The following is a 14,737-nucleotide window of genomic DNA, read 5'->3' as shown; positions in this document are numbered from 1 at the left end:
CCTCTTCTTATAACTAAAACAAACATCTCTGAAATTCAATTTCTCGGTGTATGTTCTCAGATACCTGTAACTGTTAACTTTCACACAGTGATAAGACAGTAAAGACATGTTACTGGTCTTATATGGTTTAAAAAAGCTCCTTTGTTTTGTTCACAAGGAACTTAGCAAGGAACAAGAGTTACATAATTCTTCCACCTCATGTACCTGGGCAAAATAGTCACAGCAGTTATTCTTATAACAATGACCATCTATAGTTATATGAGAACATTTGAACAGTTTAACATTTCTGTCAAGCAGCTTCATGTCATTTATGTAAACAGAAAATTATAGTGATAAAACACACCTGAGGGCCCCCTGTGATAACAATGATCTCATAAGAATGAAAGTCATTAACGCAGACTTTCTGTAGATGATCAACTAGAAAGTGTCTGATCCAGTGAATAAACAACCCAGTCACCCCTATGTTCACTAGCTGACAGTGTAAATAAATGTAGAACACCAAATTCTTGTTCCTCTGAGGCAGACCACTGTTACTGGCCACTAATAGCTCTGTGACAATTTGTGAGCCACATCAAGCTTTTTTCATTATTTGAAAGTATAGCGGGACTCAGCGTAAAAATAAGTCTGAAAATCCCCTTTTTTAAGATATCAAATGATTTCTGATCCTTTCAAGTGGAACTCAATAAACACTTCTCAAAGATCAGATGGCTTTTTCCCTCCCTATGGATTTCAAGAAGAGAGAAAATGGTGAGAGGTCATTTTCTCAGTTCTTTTCTTTATTGTTAGGTCAACAACTAAGTATTTTGGTCTGAGGTTTGCTTCCCTGAAATTATAGGATGTTAAAAATCATCTGATGACTGTCATTCTTCTCTGATCTCCTGCAAAGTGGAAACCTTTTATTCAGTGGCAAGAGCTTCAATACTGGTAAATTTAGACTTGCATCACCTGTTCCATGAGTGATGAGCCCTATGAAGTAAAATCTTTTATCATTAATGGGCTGCATTACAAAAAACAAATACAAAGCTGTGCAGACAGGGTGCATTGTTCTAATATGGTTTGGTGACAATAATTAGCATGGTGATAAACAGTGACAGATGGAGTGTAGCATTACATACTCAATACTGAAAGAAAGGGTCAATATTATCTTGACATCATTAATTTGTTAAGTAATCTAAGACTACAATGGAAGACTCATCTCATGAATAATATTTTAACCAGTTTCTTAAAGAAGGATGTGATCAAGGTAAGAGATTTTGGAGTTGGCATATGGTGCAGAAGATTTACTGCAAACACACAGTCTACAGTACTATGATAACATTCCTTCGCATTTATTTTGAGGGGAAAAAACTTAGTAATAAAGGGAAAGCTTGTAGCTGTTTGATGGATGCAGTGATGTGTAATCGAAGCTCCTGAGACATACTCAAAAAACTGACATGGTATTTCATCCAAAAATTCATTCAAATTTGAGATAATATGACAAAATGGAGAAAAACAAAACATCCGTGGAGCAAACAAAACGACAACAAATCAATCAGAAGAAACAGTGCTGGCGGCTGTATACACATCACATCAGGTCTGGTGTCTTCAAAGACTTTCAGAGCGAGCCGTGCAAAAACTCCATTAACTCCTGACAAAGAATGCAAATGAATCCCAACATGTGGTGAAGTGGAATTAAAGAGACCATCTCTAATCATGACAAACATGAGGTGATGACTCCACTGTGCACATGTACACACACACACACACACACACACACAAAAGAATGAATGAGAAATGATCTATCCCCAAACGAAAGCAATTGGCAGGCAAACATGCTTCCTCAGGACGTAAAATGTGAACTAAAGACCCTGTACAAAGCTAAAATTGGCTTCTCAAAGTGCACAAAATGAACATCCCAAAACCAAATTTAACTTTAACTTGAACAACTCTTCCTGTATCTTCCAATAGCAGAAACTCAGATGGTACCGATTCTTTTCCAGTCTTTCTCATCTTATCCATCTTCTCCCTCAGTGTGTACTAAAATGTTCTTTTTGAAGTGTAGCAGGGGGCTTTGCACAAACAGCTGTGCCAGCGTCTGCAAAAATGACAGCTTAGGCCCGAGGACTTTGGCTGGCTGCGCCTGACGAGCTGGATCCGAGCACTCTTGCCACACCACTCTGTTACAGCCTGCAGGTGAACTGTCTGCAGTACCATATGGAGTTAGGGGAAAATTAACACTGAGATGAGGAAAGCTATGCGACAGCAGAGAGGCAAAACTATAAACTGAGTGGTGTTTCTAATATTTTGTCCACTCTATTTGTATCAATTTGGGTGGACTAAATTAGCATTTATTTTCAAAAATACACTAAGAATTTACATGATCATGATATTAATTGAAGGAGGGAACACCATGTCCTAGGCTGTAGTCATGCACACACTCCACACACATGCGGACACACACACTGATCATTGCGTGTCATCTACATCTCTAAACAATTTAAGTGCTACATAAACACACCTTTGCACAAAGGATTGTACTGGTTTTTCATCAAATGCTTAATAATTAATGATCAACACAGACAATAAGGGAACAGCTACATCATAACTAATCTGTCTCGCAGATGACTGTTGATCACAGAAGTACGCACCCAGGTGCTGAATTAATTTTAGTAAAAACACACTGAGGTTTTCCCCCCAGAGCATGATAGATAACATTAATAAGATCTAAACGCCAACAAAGGTAAACTGAGGTAACCAGATTTTAATCATGGCATTCAAATCCAACATTTCCTAAAGTGGCTCCCTTCTTCCCAGGGAGGATAACTGGTGTACTGAAAGGAAGCAGTCACTTAGGCAATGCCTGGGCTGATAGTGCAGGGGGCTACATCACACTCTGCTTCTCTAATCAACCACAGTGAAGTTTAATTTAACTGACCGAGCCAAGTGTTGCATACATTATGCCTGCAGGAAAATGATCAAATGCACCAATATGCAGCATAACTTTTAAACAAGCACAATGCAGTTTTAAGAACAAACTTCATTAGATAAAGCCTGTCCCTTCACGATTTGTGAAGGTGTGTGGCCAGAAGGTAACCAGATTCAACTTGCTCAGATGGGGATTAGCGAGATAAGCCCATCTTAAAGGGCTAATTGGGACTTGATGGGATTGGTAAGTAATTTCTGTTGTCAACAATTACATTTGAGCAGGATTTAAACTTAAAGTGATGAGAGACACAAACTGACCTGAACGCTACATTCAGAGCCATGGCCAAAAATACTGGCAGCCCTGTATTTCTATCAGATAACGCACCACGTCTCCCAGAAAACTGTTGCAATCACAAATTCTTTGGTATTGTCATGTTTATTTCTTTTGTTTACATTGAAACTTGGTATTGTCATGTTTATTTTTTTTTTGTTTACATCGAAAGAACACAAAAAAGATGAGAAAGAAGTCAAATATGATACTTTCCACACAGAACTCCAAAAATGGTCTGGACAGAATTCCCCTCAACTTAATACATGGTAGCACACCCTTTGGACAAAATAACTGAAATCACTTCCTGTGGCCATCTGTGAGTTTCTTACACTTCACTACTGGGATTTTGGACTGCTCATTCAGATTGTGACAGATAGTGCGAGCTGAAACCGTTGCACCCTGTGCCTGCAGGGCGGCTTGAATTTGTTCAGAAGTTGATCGAGGTTCTTTATCCACCATTCAAACAATCCTTTGCTGCAATCTGTCATCTGTTTTTCTCTTTTGCCCACATCCAGGGAGATTAACTACAGGGTCATTGGCTGTAAACATCTTGACTATGTTGGCAGTCTCGGGAGATGGACTTGGAGCCTTGAGATTGTCCAGGCTTTTCCACTATTGTGGTTCTCAAATCCTCAGACACGTCTTTGCTCTTCTTCTCCATGCTCAGTGTGGTCCACACAACAAAAAGGCTCAGTCAACTTTTATCCATTTTAACTGGCTGCAAGTGTGATTTCTATATTTCCAGCACCTGTTGGTTGCCTAAGGTGAGAGTCATTACAAATTAAAGGAGCATCACAAGTTGAAACAACTATTTCTAATGATTTTGAAAAGGTGTCAGTAACTCTGTCAAGTCCATTTTTGGAGTTCTGTGTGGAATGGATCAGATTTAGCTTTTTTGTATTGTTCCAATGCAAACAAAAGATTATCAAAGAATTTGTAATTGCAACAATTATCTGGGAGAAGGGGTGAGTTATCTGACAGAAATGCAGGGGTGCCAGTGTTTTTTTTGCCATGACTCTATACATTTAAAGTTGTGTATCAATACCAAACAACTAATCTAGAAAATATTATGGATGACAAAGAAGTATATTCTGACATTTTAACTCTTATTTTAGGTGGAAATCAATAAAAAAAAAAGAAAGAAAGAAAATTAATTAAATAAATCAGTCAAAATACAAATAAAATCAACAAAACAACTCACCTGCGGATAGGGGAACATACCTAGCGCCAACTGTGTAAAGAAGAAAGTCATAATAAGTGCCTAGTATATTCTCAGATTTTCTTGAGATGCAGTGCTGATGGCAAATTTGAGGGACATCTGTACAAACTACTGAAATCCAACCAAAGAGCTTATACTGTATTTGGACACCTTGCAAGGTGAAATTTAATACCATTGTATTTTTACTAAGCCAAATATTTCAACCACCCACCCAGCAGATACTGTGTGTGTGTGTGTGTGTGTGTGTGTGTGTACACATGTACAGTATACACCGATTAGCCACAACATTAAATCTTAATCAACACACATGTACGTGGCCGTCCATATAATGTAAAAGAAAATGTGATTCATCAGACCACGTCAATTCTTCCAGTTTGGCTCTTGTCAAAGTCACTCACATCCTTGCACTTGTCCATTTTTCCCACTTCCAACACATCAACTTCAACAACTGCCCATTCACTGGCTGCCTAATATATCCCACCCCTTAACAGCTGTTACTGTAATGAGATAATCAATGTTTTCACTTCTTGTACCAGTGGTTTTAATGTTGTGGCCGATCAGTGTGTATCCTTTACATTATAATGTACTCCATGATAACAACATAATGGAGCTCAGAGCTGACAATAAAAGGCAGAGTTCCTGTGTGTTTCTTACACAGGAGCTTATAGTAATGTATCCATCCCTTGTATACAGTATACATGTACGTGCATTTATGTGTACATGCCTTTCCATTGCCAGTGTTGTCATGTCATGGAATTCAAGTGTAAGAGACTCAAGGAATATGCTGCTAAAGCAGGAGGCACTTCAGGCTTTCAGTCTTTGAGGTAAGCTTAGTGCCCAACTGCTGATAACACTCCCTCATCAAACAACATCCACTAATACCACCCCCCAAAGATTACCTCCTGTAGAGAACACATTAAAGCGATGAAGAAGAGAAGGATAGGATTGTAGGATGGATGTAGGTAATGAGTGTATGAGTCTTATTTTGACTGGGGTGTTTGGTCGACAGCTCTGCCTGACATTTGGCAATCCACTTGGGGTAGTCATTTTTCATCTTGGTCACAGGCAGCTTATTGGCAACATAACATTATTAAAATGTCAAAACATTCACAGTCTTTCCTTGGACACAAATAGGAGGCTAAATATCAATCAACACTGAGTGGGCAATCCATTTTACTTAGCTTAATGCACATACCCGCCGCTAGAATTAGAGAGACCAGGGCTGCAGCATCCACTGCTCTTTATCACACAGGGATCAACTCAATAATTTTGACATAGATTCTTCAGGGTGAACTCATCCATTATAATTGTAATGATATTAAGCATTATTGACAAACAAAGCTGAGACAAAAGTCGAGATCAAATGTTAAAGAGCAGCTGTGGACAGAATGGAAAATCAATATTGTCAGTAGGAGGACAACAGACCAGGGAAGTGTATAGTGAAATTAAAGTGTAATTTGAAAACACATGGTGGCAGTCAAGCATTCAATCAACACTATGGAAAGAGATTAACGCAGATACTGATGCACATGGACACGTGATGGAGCACAGTTGGTACTCAGTTAATGAACAGCAGACACTCTAAAGACATACAGTACAATGTACTAGATCTGTATGCTACTTTACTGTGTAAATACAGAAAATGCAAATGAGCCACTTCTGCTAGACTTTAGTGTGTTCACCACACTTTGCTCTCTGTACAGATCCCAGGTATAGCATGACACCATCATCATCATACCTCCATGAAAGAGATTCCCACACTCCAGACATCTGCATGGATACCATACTGTTCTCCTGATATCCTTTCTGGCTGTGGGGCAAAAACAAACATCAAAAACTGTAAGGATAGTGTTAGGTTCTGACTCCTAATCTTCAGAAATACAACTTTAAATTTAATTAGGATGAGACTGAAACAAAGGGGCCACTCACTGCCATGTATGCGTTAGTCCCCACATAAGTTTTGGCAATAGAATTCACCAACTGCAAATGAAAATTAATTAACAGTGGTTGACCAAATAATTATGCTGCATACAAATATGAATTCAGACAAATTTCAAGAGACGACAGTAAGTAACCTTAACCCTTTTAAACAACTTTTAAGTCAGTACTTCACTGTCCTAAATATAGAATAAAAACGGATGGGAGCTGGACCTAATATACACTCCCTAAATCTATTGACATGACACATTGATATTTTGGGCTGTTCTCAACCGTTGTACAAGGGAACAGAAGCAAGACAAGGAGACATTAGTGAGTCTGTGTGTGTGTGTGTGTGTATACAGTGGCATGTGCCATCAATGACAGGACTGTGATAATGAGTGCCTGGTCCCTTATGAATTTTTTTTTTCAAGAATGCCCAACAGAGTATGAGTATTGGAGGGAGTTGGTATATGTGAAAGAAGACTAAACAAAAAATTGAGTTAAAACAGACAGAAGACAAATCAATGCTGCTAGTGTTACACATACAGAATGTGAAATTCACCTTGGAGCTTTCAAAGATGTGGGGGTTCAAAACGAATAAGAATTTGCCCCAGACAGAGTGATGGGTGTGTGTATGTGTTGAAAAGAGAGAGAGTCCTCGGGGGTGATGTTCTGGGGAATACTGAAGGTCTGTCCCTGATGATTACTCTACAAACACACACACTACCACACACATAGGCTATTGTCTGCCACCCACGCCTTCCCCACATCTACTGAATACATATCAACGAGGCTTTGCCGTTGTGTGTGTGGGGGTCATAATTATAACAAGTGATATTTCTGAAGGCCGCAGAACAATGCAGGTGTGTGTGTGTGGGGAGGGGCTGTTAATGTGAGCAGAAGACCCTTGGGATAGCACTGATGTTTGAGTTGAAAATGAATGTAGTGATTGACAGGTTGACCATATGCACACACAACTGTGCACGCTCATACACAAATTGCACAGGGCTGTGGTGACGCAGCTTACAACTGTTTTTCTTCTTCTCTTTTTCATCTTCCAGCCTCTCTCTTTCACACTCTCTCATGCTCTCGCAAACAAATTAGCGCACCTGTGTGCTGACACCAAAGTCACAGAGCTTGACTTGTCCTCGGGTGTTCACCAGCATATTGGAAGGCTTGACATCTGTGGAGACAGACTGCTTGATAAAACTGCAACATCAGCACTCTGCAGCTTGTCTTTATCAATCCTGCTCTTTTTTTTTAATAAACACACAGCCCAGATAATACCTTACTCACCTCTGTGAAGTATCTTCAGGCTCCACAAATATGTCAGGCCTTTAACTACCTAGACACGCAGTCAGAAAAAAATATATTAATTTCGACAACAATCAACATTTAACTAACACACTTGGCTGAATAATTAATTAACTTGGTTAATGTGCAGTGGTTATCTTCACTCCACTTGCCCCTACTTTGTAAGACAGTTCAATTATACTGAACATAAACAGCCATGACCTTAATTTAGAATTAGATTAGATAGACAAATGAAACTGTAGTCTGTATTGTCAGTGCCCCGTCCACAAACAGGTATTTTGACAACACTGCAGAGTTTTATCTAGGTGATAATCGGTGTCCACAATCAGACTCATAAGGAAGGTGCTTCTTAGTCACCTTTCAACTGCCCTTTGCTCATTCTGGGTAACTCTGCATCCTTTTGCAATAAATTTAGAGTGGTGCTGGAAACGCTCTTGTCTTAAAGGCACATAACTGAGATGCCATAAAAAACTTGCTACTCTGTTCTAGAGCATGGATCGGGTCACATATTTCTGTCTGAACCCGACCAAAGTCCCACACAGTTGAGGTTGTACAGTGTCTTCCCCCTTATCATTAAACAAAGTAGAAATTTGAGCGCTCCATCCATCTAGCGTAAAATTTGACCCACATGTCCAAACCCGACTGGGACCTGAATGTAATTTCTACATTTTTGTCTGAACCTGGCCCAAATCCTTGGGTACCAAAGGGTCCTGCTGGGCTCAGTTCAGGTATCCACATTCTACTTTGTTCTACTTGTGCTTTTTAGATCTGTAAAAAGGCTTTAAAGGGTCCTGTTGCCGGAGGACTATGCTATGACAGAGCTGACTATGGAGCGAGAGCTGTGGTGGCATTCTGGACAATAAAGGTCAATTTCACACATTGCAGACACATATTAAGACACTGAATTTGTCTTGCAGTCTTTATTCCAGTCCTCAGCTATAGTCACAAGCTTTGGACAGTGGCTTATAACAACACTGCATATACAAGCATCCAAGAAAATGTGACTCTACAAGAGGAGATCAAGCGAGGAGATAAGTAATCGGGGGATGACCTCAGTACTGAGAGCCTTTGCACTGAAAGACATTCACAGATGTTGTTAGGACAGGCAGTAAGGACGCCTCTTTGTTGCCTCACCTTGGAGGTGTTAGTTACATGTACAACTGATTGGGAGGACACACCACGGTAAGAGAAATATTTGGCACTCTGGCATGTTTTCTGCCTTTGTGCAGCCTTCTCAAATGCCCCGTTTGCTGCACTAACTGTATAGGACTCCACCTGCCTGGTCAGATTCATATGACAGACGTAAATTACATTTCAGTTTAAGTATTACTGATCTTACAATGTGTAATAATATTTTGTGGTGATGTTTCATTTAGAGGATGTGAACCACTGGGATAAATTGAGAAAGAACAAAAGCTCTCTGAAGTCCTTCTGCTTCAGAAGGTGCAAGTGCAACAACTGGTGTATGCAGTTTTACTCACACCATCTTAGGTGCTTATCCTTACGTGATAATTAACAACCGTGACAGCTGAAAGGAGGAAAAGCTGTGAATTAGAATTAACACTGACTAAATAGCTGTCATTGTTTGATTATGGATAAAGTTAAAGGGGGGGAGACAGAAAAGAGGAGGTAGAAACAGAAGAAGGGTAATAAGTGTGAAAAAGAGTCAGTCATTTATCCACATCAAGGCCATTTCTTTAAAATGCTAGTTTTAAATGAGAGTAGAAGATGAGGGAGAAAGTAAGAATGGGGAGGATACAGGGTAAACAACACTTCACCAAATCCAGACTAATTGAAATATTCACACCTGTGGGCCCTCTATTCTTTTATTTCATTAATAAATTAAGTGAGTTTGGACACTAATTCTCTAACATATTGCATAGGCTACTTCAATGTTTCATAAAAAGTCCAGAACACACCTCTTCCAAAAGGTTTTTCACTCAGTAATGAAAACTACTCTTTGGGAGACTTAAGTGATTATCAGAACTTACTGCCACTGCAATCCTCCCCAGCACAGGCTCGTGAATTCTTTTGTACACATCCAAAGAACCACCTGCAAAAGACAGATTATTCATTCAGGCATTGATAGGGTACATCCAAAGTCTCTTGTAAGCACCATTGCTTCCCTCACTTGCGTGTTTTCCTGTGTCATAGTCCTGCCCACGTTAAGATACAAGGAAACACATTATTAAAGACACGAGATGTCCTTTTCTCAGATCCTTCATCTGAAGTGTCTAATCACCAACAGATTTCTGATAAAGGGATGTCAGTTCACATAAAACTTCAGAGAAGGATGGTCTCATGTGTCCTCGCTGATGGCTCCTCCAGCAATGTCCTCGGTCCTCAGAGCCGTTATAAGGGTCTTGTAACATGCTCAGTTGACCGGAATAATCTTATAAGAGACATGATTTGTATCCATAGTATGACACATACTGTACAGTTTATTAACTGATCTCCTAATGGCCTTTTATCCACAAGAAAAAGCCAGGTTGTGTTACAGGTTGTAACACATGCAGGTTGTAACACACCATGCTTATCTAAACAACTGACAAATTGTGGCTTTCATCCAGCATTTCCCACTATGCACTGTAGCCCAAACTTGCATCCTTGCCAGGAAATAACCTGTGATCAAATTACACTGGAAATGTACACAAATGAAAATTAAAATAAAGGCAAGCACTACTGACTGCAGGAGAACTATTATACTCGTAAATGAATTCAGTATAGTCACTGGTAATATTCCACTTGCTGACACTTTAACTGAAGGTTAAATTTTCATAACACTGTAATTTCTAGTCTGTAACAATCACGTAGAACTGGAAATGACTGATGACTGAAAAGGTTGATAAACTACGAGTGTGATCTGAGGTTACAGAGGCTTCTGGCAAGCTGGCAAATGTGTGAAACAGGTGAATCACTGCATTAACACACACTTTGACAAATGCACACACTTAAAACATACAGCCCCCATCTCACACCGATCTAGCCACACACATATTAACACACCTACAAAATGCACTTAAGTCAAGATCTGTCACGCCCTTGTAGCTTTTAGCACACAGGCAGGCTAAGCAGCTCACACTGATAAGATGCTCTCTTTATCTGCAGACGTGTAAATGGATACACAGAAGAACAGTTCCACAAAATCTCTTCTAAACAGCTGTGGCTTGCAAAAGACCACACATGATGTACTGGCTGGAACCACAGAGAAACTTACCGTCCATAAATTCTGTGCATATGGATATCCTGTTCTCAACAAAAAAGGCACTGAAGAATGTGATGATGTAGGGTGAATCACACTGCAGTCAAAAAGAGAGACAATGCGATCATTAAAGTGCATCCCAAAATATTTATCGGTTATACAAATATATGCATTTTTTTTATTTCTTAGCATGAATTTGAGCAAAAAATTATTCTGTGATCAGGATTTGGAAAAGGGCAACAGCAAACTAAAGTGTAGAGAATATTAAAAAACCACCTCCTACAAATGGAAGGAAAGTCACAGACAGTATTCAGTCAACTCGCATGTCTAATCCATGTGTGACTAACATTTTAAGACTAGAGGTGATAAATGGCACTTCATTAGACTCGTGGTTAATTAACAATGTAGATCTAGAGCAACTATCAGTGGAGAAAAAAATAGTGCCTTGGTAAAGAGCAGAATATATGAAATTAGTCAAAACTAACCTTGTAGAGAATTTCTAATTCTGACATGATCTGCTTCTGTAGTTCCACTGTGATATCTAGGGGAATAACCTGTAATCAAACATGGGGGGGGGGTCAGTATTTAATAAATACAACATTAATAAGTTCTGTTGATGTTCTTATGTGGTGGTCAAGTTTGATGGTCACTTAATAAAAAGTAGAGAAAGTACTATCACATGGAAGGAGCTCTCACCTTGACAGCTAAAACCCGCTTGCCAAGAGCATGGTACGCTCTAGAGGGACGAAACAGAAGACAACATGAAGTTGAAGAGAGCAGCTGCCCGAGTTTATTTAAATGGTAACCTGAGTTTTTGTGTTTTAACTTCCAAACTTAGTCTACAGGTATTGTTTCTACTTTCTTCCCTTAAAAAGATGTAATGTCACTGTTCTGATGCGGTTAATAAACAGAGCAATCACAAAGTGTAAACAATGCATGAGACTGATGCTTCACTTTGTAGTCTGGTAGCACAATAACGTACTAAATTTTGTTAATATAACTCGGTAGAAAAATAACTTCAGCCTTCAAACACAGAGCATCAGTGCTTATCTTGGCCGACCACACACGTTCACTAGGTCAAAGCTAAACAAAAGTGAATGCTGACCTGTACATCGCTCAGACCTGGCTGAAGATCATCAGCATGTGACATGAGGGATTCAACAGAAGTGAACATGAGATGGAATGTGTTGAACAGAAGCGTAATGCAACTGTACTATCAAGATAAAATAAAAACAGAAAAATAGGAAATAAAAAATGTAACATTGACAAGAACTGGAATGCAGGAACTGTTAAAAATGTTCAAGTGACGGACAATAAAAGGACGGGAATGACAATGTAAAAAAACAACAACAACAAAAAGCTCCATTGTCCTGTGAGTTTGTGAGCAACAGTGGAGTCTTAATAAGCATGACAAAATGTCTTTTGTTTTTAAAGGTCTGAGGCTATCACCCAAAACCAGATTAAGCCAGCCCTGTCACTAGCTGTTCTAGACAGAGTTTTGAATTGCAAGTGAAGCAGCAGTCAGACTGTTCCCATAATGATTTAATTATCCAAGTCCTTAACGCCAAACACTGGCTTTAGTTACAGGCCTGGAAGGTTAGTTTACGGCACCAGTGACAATACCTTAGGACCTCTCACTATAAAATACTCAAGGACTTTCCAACAGCTGTCAGGTGATGGGGATGAGGTGGGGGCAACGTACGTCACACAGAAGGGTGAGCTTGCAAGCAGGCGTGGTAAATGTGATACCTGGCTACTCAGCTGTCAGTGGGTGTTTCAGAAAGAATGTGTGTGGTGCAAGGTGTGATTAATGCGTCTTAGATTGGAGTTTCACATTGCTCTTTAGCCAGACACCTCTAAACTGCTCTGGCCCTTTAATTAATGACATCTATCAGTGCCATGTCAGGTATTTACCCACAGTTAGAACAAACAATGGCTTCTGAATGTTGTTATGGCATGCGTTATGTGAGCTGTACATTACACCTCTTTGATAAAAGTCTTATGTCAGTGGAAGTCAAAAACAAACCACAGGCTTTTTGGAGATTGTTACAAGAACAAAATAACTTTAGCAGGACAATTACATTTCAAGCTGTCCACAGAATTGGCAGTAATCATATTAAGCAATTCATTTATTTTACTGCTTGTGGCAGTAAATAACTATTTACATTGTTTTTTTCATTTTGCACATGTAGTAGGGTCACAGTTGTTGAAGTAGAAAGGATGTCTGCATCTACAAAATGTCACTTAGTTTCAAGCCATATGACAAGCTTTGCCAACCACCACTCCAAAAGATAAACAAACTAGATTTTAGTTATGAGAACAACCCCTAAATCCTCTGACTTAAGTGGACGACATTATTTCTTTTTTCCTTTTTGTGTTACTAAAAAGTGTCATCTTTCCTGGAAAAGAGCTCTTTGCACATAAGGCTGATGGCCTTGTTTCCATTCTGATGTCTCGGTCTTCCTTTAAGCTACAATCAATATCAGTTAAGCATGACTGCTGCCTCTTAATTAAGATGAAAATGTTAATTGGAGCAAGATCGCAGGGGTAGATGTTAAATACTGCCTGGGCAGGTTGCACATGTACAGCAGCCTGAAAAGAGATTAAACCAAGTCTTTGCCATGCGAAACACCATGTAATGAGAAGTCCAGACAAGCTGAAAGACATATCAGCCTGTGGTTGAATGCACCTAACATTTCCTTACACATAAGAAACACCTTTGTGTTTGTGGGATACTATGTTCACAAATATCATCTGATTGTGTACACCAAGTTCTTGTGTATGTGGCTTCATGCAAAGTCTCACACCTGTTAATTAAACCTAATGATGTTTTTCTTTTCTTATTTCTGTGATTCATTTTGGGCAGAGGTAAACTGAGACAATAAAGTCATCCATATACATTACTTAAATATGCTTTACATAAAATTGAAGGGCAATATCCCCATAATATAACTTTAAGCACAAAAGGCTGAATATTACTAGATGTTTGCAAGTAACAATTCATTTCTTTATACTAACAATCAAGCTGTAAACACATCAACAACCCCATGTCTAAAATACACAAAAGTTAGGAAATCCAAATGTTTAAATAAATGTATTTTAAGTTCAGGCTTGTTTTAGGGTTGGAGATCTGGTGTGACTACTTCCTCATTAAAACCTTTATTCTTAGACTGTCCCTGACCACCTCAGGGCCAAGCATCCCTGTATGAGTTACAGTGACAGGCTTGTGACAGCAGGAGACATGGGGACAAGGTTACATAGCCGCCGCCGCCACGTCCCCCCTGATCTGACCCCGGTAAACGTGCCCCATTGCCTGGATCTTATTTACACTCCAGCTTGTTCTGTAATAAAAGCTCCATCATGCAGTATTCATAGGGCCTCTCTCCATGTCTCAGAAGTTGGGGCTATGGGTTAGACAGACTGGTCTCCTGCACCAGGGCTAACGGTTTACACTGGCAGGTTTACACTGTCACGTGGATGATGGGCCGCCTTTCTCACTCTCTGAATTGCTCACCTGATACAGCTATAACAGCTCTCTCTCTAACTGACAGACATGACAGAAACCTAAACACAGGAATTCACATGCAGGAACACGCAATCATACACAAAAAGGTTTACAAAATATCCAGCATATCAGAAGCAGCATGGCTCAAAATCTCAAATGACAAAAACTGAAGTGTTTGTTTTGTTTGCATCCTACCATGCTAGATGTTGAAACCAATATTTCTTAATTCCATGAATGGTCTTAGACATCACTTTGGCGAATAGGCCTCTTATGGCTGATTATTACACCAACATGACTGGTGTCGTTTTGCTGCTTGCAATAAAATTGCCTCACACCCACTCT

At 39.5% G+C, this 14,737-nt stretch overlaps 1 protein-coding gene across 4 annotated transcripts in view; it reads right to left on the bottom strand.

Moving 5' to 3' along the window:
• Nucleotides 1-14,737, bottom strand: part of map2k5 (mitogen-activated protein kinase kinase 5) — a 62,310-nt gene that overhangs the window by 31,194 nt on the left and 16,379 nt on the right. For 2 of the 4 annotated variants that reach the window (XM_020605728.1, XM_020605727.1), the window contains exons 9-17: nt 11,587-11,626; nt 11,376-11,444; nt 10,906-10,987; nt 9,680-9,741; nt 7,671-7,719; nt 7,484-7,557; nt 6,384-6,434; nt 6,193-6,264; nt 4,437-4,466 (exon numbers count right to left, since the gene is read on the bottom strand). In XM_020605728.1, coding sequence (XP_020461384.1) covers nt 4,437-4,466; nt 6,193-6,264; nt 6,384-6,434; nt 7,484-7,557; nt 7,671-7,719; nt 9,680-9,741; nt 10,906-10,987; nt 11,376-11,444; nt 11,587-11,626 — 529 coding nt within the window. Of the gene's footprint in view, nt 1-882; nt 2,182-4,436; nt 4,467-6,192; nt 6,265-6,383; nt 6,435-7,483; nt 7,558-7,670; nt 7,720-9,679; nt 9,742-10,905; nt 10,988-11,375; nt 11,445-11,586; nt 11,627-14,737 lie in introns of those variants that run through there. The other 2 variants (XM_020605731.1, XM_020605730.1) reach the window with 2 other exon arrangements.

The sequence above is a fragment of the Monopterus albus genome, unplaced genomic scaffold (genome assembly GCF_001952655.1).
Source record: "Monopterus albus unplaced genomic scaffold, M_albus_1.0 scaffold72.1, whole genome shotgun sequence".
In the NCBI taxonomy this organism is placed as follows: Eukaryota; Metazoa; Chordata; class Actinopteri; order Synbranchiformes; family Synbranchidae; genus Monopterus; species Monopterus albus.
The sequence above is the reverse complement of the archived record's forward strand: the minus strand, read 5'-3'. Positions and strand labels throughout refer to the sequence as shown.